Source organism: Rhinoraja longicauda, chromosome 15, assembly GCF_053455715.1.
Source record: "Rhinoraja longicauda isolate Sanriku21f chromosome 15, sRhiLon1.1, whole genome shotgun sequence".
NCBI classification, from domain to species: domain Eukaryota; kingdom Metazoa; phylum Chordata; class Chondrichthyes; order Rajiformes; family Arhynchobatidae; genus Rhinoraja; species Rhinoraja longicauda.
In genome coordinates this window covers 47279962-47285961 of record NC_135967.1, presented here as the reverse complement: position 1 = coordinate 47285961, position 6000 = coordinate 47279962, and the positions used below count along the sequence as shown (strand labels likewise).

General features: G+C 40.5%; 1 protein-coding gene across 2 annotated transcripts in view; it reads right to left on the bottom strand.

Annotated features, from left to right (window-relative positions):
* Positions 1 to 4043: 4043 nt before the first annotated feature.
* Positions 4044 to 6000, bottom strand: part of LOC144600708 (connector enhancer of kinase suppressor of ras 2) — a 391278-nt gene continuing 389321 nt past the window's right edge. Inside the window, exon 23 of one of the 2 annotated variants that reach the window (XM_078412618.1) lies at positions 4044 to 5624. In XM_078412618.1, the coding sequence (XP_078268744.1) occupies positions 5409 to 5624 (216 nt within the window). In that variant the 3' untranslated portion in view covers positions 4044 to 5408. The remainder of the gene's footprint in view (positions 5625 to 6000) is intronic. The other variant, XR_013548171.1, reaches the window with a different exon arrangement.

Below are 6000 nucleotides of genomic sequence, written 5' to 3'. Positions count from 1 at the left end.
AGGCCAATTCTCTGAATGCATTCAAGAGAGAGCTAGATAAAGCTCTTAAGGATGGCGGAGTCAGGGGGTATGGGGAGAAGGTAGGAACGGGGTACTGATTGAGAATGATCAGCCATGATCACATTGAATGGCAGTGCTGGCTTGAAGGGCCGAATGGCCTACTTCTGCACCTATTGTCTATTGTCTATTGGGATGTTGACTTGAACATGCTTCTCCAAATGGTGATCAAAAGGAGAGGATTAAGTCATACATTTGTGGATGCCACCCCCCTTTGCCGAATACCCCTCAATTTTACGACAGTGTGCATGGAGGTGAGAGTGTATCGTGTCTTGGCGAGACAGCCCACATAATTATAAAACTTCATTCAGGCTCACGCTGACCATACGGAAGGCTGATGTAAAGGCAACAACTTACAGGCTAATTGCAGGAAGATCCAACCACAAAATGAAGATGAAACCAGACAGCTCTAGAAAGTAGGTAGTTGGCACAGCAATCCTATCAGACAGCAGAAGTAGAAACACCTCACAAAATCTTCTGCCAATTACACTTCTCTTTGCAGCCAGTAAATCAAACAATTTATACAGTCATTTATTTCTAGAGTCAGTCCACAAACGATAAAATTAAATGCAGTTTCATTCATCTGGAACGGTGGAAATCTAAACTCATTATCAAAGCCACTGGATTATTGTACCCATGAAAATGATCACCAGTTATTTATCATTAAGATGCAGTTATAAAATAGTACATCATGACAAAGCCTTAAGGGCCTGTTCCACTTTAGGCGATTTTAAGGCGACTGCCGGCGACTGTCAAAGTCGTAGCAGATCGCCAAACTTTTCTTTTACCCGACGACAATGACCACGACAATGCCGAGTCAGGTCGAGATTACAGCGTCTTCAGAAACATCGCGAAATTCCCACGCTGTCAATGCTTCTCCGGCAATTAGGGGATTGGACACATTAGAGGCAGATAACATGTTCCCAATGTTGGGGGAGTCCAGAACAAGGGGCCACAGTTTGAGAATAAGGGGTAGGCCATTTAGAACGGAGATGAGGAAGAACTTTTTCAGTCAGAGGGTGGTGAAGGTGTGGAATTCTCTGCCTCAGAAGGCAGTGGAGGCCAGTTCGTTGGATGCTTTCAAGAGAGAGCTGGATAGAGCTCTTAAGGATAGCGGAGTGAGGGGGTATGGGGAGAAGGCAGGAACGGGGTACTGATTGATAGTGATCAGCCATGATCGCATTGAATGGCGGTGCTGGCTCGAAGGGCTGAATGGCCTACTCCTGCACCTATTGTCTATTGTCTATTGTCTATTGTCTATTGTCTATCCTAAATTTCGCTGAAATCACTGACAAGTCAGTAAGTACTTGAAAGTTTTGAACTATAACATCTTGTATGGGTTACTTAAAAACCAAGCATCACTGTAACAAGGCATAAACTGGATTCACTTCCAGTTTACTAATGGCAGTATTAAGAAATTTAATTTAAAAAGGGGTTAGGTGGAGTTTTGTGAAAAGTGTGTGGGCATTCTTTGAAAATGTACCGGAGATGCATATCTGGTTTCTGGGTTGCATATCTGGGTTGGGAGCCCACTTTAAATGTAATGGCTGATGGTCATAAACATCGCGAAATTCCCACGCTTACCTGACCGTCAAACTGTCGCCTCCAATCTACCTGTCAAATGTCCTGACGATAAATAAATTGGTTAAACACAAGCATTTTATGGTATTTTTAAATGACTTTACTTATTTTAATATAATGTGCTTCTAAATGCACCTAAGAGAACCTAGCAAACCTGGGGACAGCATGCGACAGCGCCCGCAATAAGCAACGATACCTGGCGACTAGCCAGCTGTCGCCGAGAAATTTCACTCCGAATGATTTCTCAGCGACGTGCTGAGATCCACTACGATTCTTGGAAGACTCCTCACGATCATGCCCGCGACACCCGGCGAACTGTCGGCGACAGCCTAATCGCCAGCAGTCGCCTTAAAATCGCCTAAAGTGGGACAGGTCTTTTATCCTAGCAAAGAAACAAAGCAATATTTAAAAGAAAGTTATTTTTGAAATTTTACCCCAATTCCCTGTGACAAAATTAGAATGGTTATTTGAAACCCTAAAAGTAGTCTGGAGCTCCATAGCATATTCTCGCTTAACAACACCATGCCTAGAGTTATGTAATTAAACGAGACAGTACATGATAGATGTTTCAGTCTGAAATAGGGTTCTGACCCGAAACATCACCTATTCCATTTCTCCAAGAGGCTGCCTGACCCGCTGACTTAGTCCAACATTTTGTGTCTTTCTTCGGTATCAACCAGCATCTGCAGTTCCTTCCTACACAAAAGAGACGGCATTATGTTTCCATTACTAGACTAGAAAATAATTTTGAAAATCTGCTTCTTTTGACTTCTGTTTATTAAACGTAGATTCTATCAAATTCAATGAAATAATTACCATCCATAGAGAAGAAACCTTATGTAGATATTTCTCTTGATTTTTTGTGTGGATTCATTGGCACGTATCATTCATATTAAATATGATCGTGGTAATTCTGCAGTAAGTTCATTTCTCTTTCCGTTGTGCAATGAATATTGGATCACTTTTTTTCTATTCCAAGTGAAGCGTTCTGATCTTGTCTATATATAACAAGGTTAACCTGCCAAATAAAATAAAACCAAGTTGAGGCCAGTTCATTGGCTGCATTTAAGAGGGAGTTAGATGTGGCCCTTGTGCCTAAAGGGATCAGGGGGTATGGAGAGAAGGCAGGTACGGGATACTGAGTTGGATGATCAGCCATGATCATATTGAATGGCGGTGCAGGCTCGAAGGGCCGAATGGCCTACTCCTGCACCTATTTTCTATGTCTATGTTTTCTATGTCTAAAACCCAAAGAATAATGGTACAAAGTGACCCAACTGTTAAATTGATGCAAACTGGGAATTGACAAAATGTCCATGTAGATTCCTCGCTATCACAGGACACATACAGTAATAACATTGCCTCCATATTGTCTGGGTACATGTAACCAAATATACACAATGTCCATTTTGTTCCAGGACACATACTTTCACTCAGAGGGTGGCGGATATATGGTACGAGCTGCCAGAGGTGGTAGTTGAGGCAGGTGCTATGATAGCATTTATAAGACTCTTGGACAGGTACATGGATAGGAAAGGTTTGGAAGGATATGAGCCAGACACAGGCAAATGGGACTAGCTTAGATGGGGCATCTTGGTCAGCATGGATGAGTTGGACCAAAGGGTCTGTCTCCGTGTCGTATGACTCGAGAACATGCAACCAATTGCATTCAGTCTCTATACTGACACTAGACACATAGCAGGGATCACGTAGAACTGAAGTCATTTGGCCCCATCCAGGTCAGTGCATAAGTTCCACATAATCTTCCTCCAACCTTAAGGCATCTTACCCAATCTACGTTACACTTCTTTTGTTCTTAGTATACATACCTACTTTGATAATTGAATTTTATCAGTGGCCATTTCACTTCATTGCTCCCTGGTTTTAGAAAGATTGGAATATTTTCTTGGAACACAACTTCACTGAATCTTGTAATTGGGGTTGTTTATAACCATCTGGCTCTATTTTAATCATTGGGAAAAAGACACAAAATGCTGGAGTAATATGGCAGGTAACTTCTTTGAAGAACATGGAGTGGTAACGTTTCGGTTTGGGACCCTTCTTCAGGCTTATTTTTGCACGCATAGGCCTGAAGAACGGTCCCGACCCGAAATGTTACCAACGCATGTTCTCCAGACATGTCTGACCCACTGAATTACTCTGGCACATTGCATCGTTTCTTATAAAGCAGCATCTGCAGCTCCTTGTGTCTCTATTACAACCATGAAAGGCTATCACACAAGGCGGATCAAAACAAATACCGTCTCTTTAAGGGAACGGGATTAAGATAGTCAAAGAAGATTCTGTATCACAGCGAGTTTAATTTAATGAAGTCAGAAGTTTTACAACTCAAGTTTACAACTGTTTAAAAAGACTAACTTTAAATTATGAAGAATAACTGTTCCTTTCAATGATGCACAAAACACCTGCTAATATTTAACCATAGCATTGCAAAAGTAAAATGTTTGTTTTTATTGTTGCAGTGCAAGTTACAACTCATACATGGTGTATCGTATAATGAGGTATACACACGGTGGAAACATACAGTGAAAAGCTACAGTTGCCAAAAACTCTACGTGTCATCACAACATAAACAGGTGAGTTCAATGCCCGTCAGTAACTGATGTGTTTTCCATTGACTTCAAATTAAAAACAGACTGAATTACATTCTCAAATTGGCATGGATAAAAAAAAGACCCAATGAGGTCTTCGAACACTTGTAAGGAATTCTGTCGACATTAAGTGATCCAAATGATTATTATCACAGTTTCAGTACACTCCTTCTCCTCGGCCTACAGTTAATGGAGCAAGTAAAGTGCAAGCAATAAAGACAATAAATGACAACACAATAATGTGTTCAGATAAGTCTTACTATTTGTGTCTTTTTTTAAAGGTACGGTGTGATCTAACAAGTCTTCTGTCTACCTGCATATAATTAGAATATTTACCCTAAGACCCAGAGCCAACCCCTGCCAGTTCACCATTAACAATGGTACAAAACTAAAGACTAGAATCTACCATGGATCTAGATCACCCATTAGACTCTGGGCCCAAGCATATAAGTTTTGAGTCGATTTGTTTTTAACAAGCAACTGTATAAAAAATTGTGAGCAGGGAGTCATATATAAATATTAATACTTAGATATTTTTAGTCATTTTCATATACAGCTTTTAGCTATAGTTTTAATAAAAGCTGGTTGTTTTCAAAGGGACATCAAAAATTACTCTTGTTCATTCAGTGTTATACTAGCAAAACTTTACATACTTTACATACATTCAGCAATTTGTATGTTCAATGCTTACATAAAAACAAATGTTCATCTAAAACTGTGAGTAGATTAAGACATTCCCCTCTGGTTCACAGAGATTGGTATCAACCACTTTTCACCAGTGTTATTCAATAAGATGGGTTGAGTTGTGTTGTCAGTATAAAACTTTGGAACGTGTTGACTAAAAGCTTGGTTTTATTTTAGTACAACGTATGTGTATACTTATAACTTTTATGAGTCCTATTGTTCACCCTTTCAGATGCGAGGTTGAAAGCACACTGTCGATCAACAGAAACAAATAAAATTTTGGCAGAAACAGAATACAGACGTTATCTCATGCACATATTAGGCATCCTGTGACACTATTGGTGTTATCTGATCTATGTACAAGAATACTGCTGAATACATTATGTACAAATATACAAACGCGGATGCTAAACATTTGATAGCACGGTGAGATGCTGCTGTCTGCTGGGCTGTGTGCTCCCGTTAAAAATTGATTCACACATGGGTTTCAATGAACGAGTGCGTATGAGTCAAGAGTGGTGCTGGCGAGACCAGTTCAGAAGCACCATTCTGCGGCTTCATCACAGGACTGTATCCACAAATGTCCAGGAAAAACTCGTGATTCAGCCGCTTCCACTCTCGAAATCGTTTAGATGTCATGTAGGGATCTTCGAGAACCTGGTTGATTGTCACCAGGTCTCCTTCTTTTGCCTGAATAAGTAAATAGATTAAAATGAGCAATGCAAAATTTTTCAATTTTTCAGAAGACTTGACCCAATGGACAAGATCGCTAAGGCCGTTGTTACTGTACAAACCCCATTGTTACACTCGTACGAATGTAGGTATATATAGGTATTTATTTCACAAAATGCTGGAGTAACTCAGCAGGTCAGGCAGCATCTCAGGAGAGAAGGAATGGGTGACGTTTCGGGTCGAGACCCTTCTTCAGTCTGAAGAAGGGTCTCGACCCAAAACATCACCCATTCCTTCTCTCCTGTGATGCTGCCTGGCCTGCTGAGTTACTCCAGCATTTTGTGAAATAAATACCTTTGATTTGTACCAGCATCTGCAGTTATTTAATTACGCT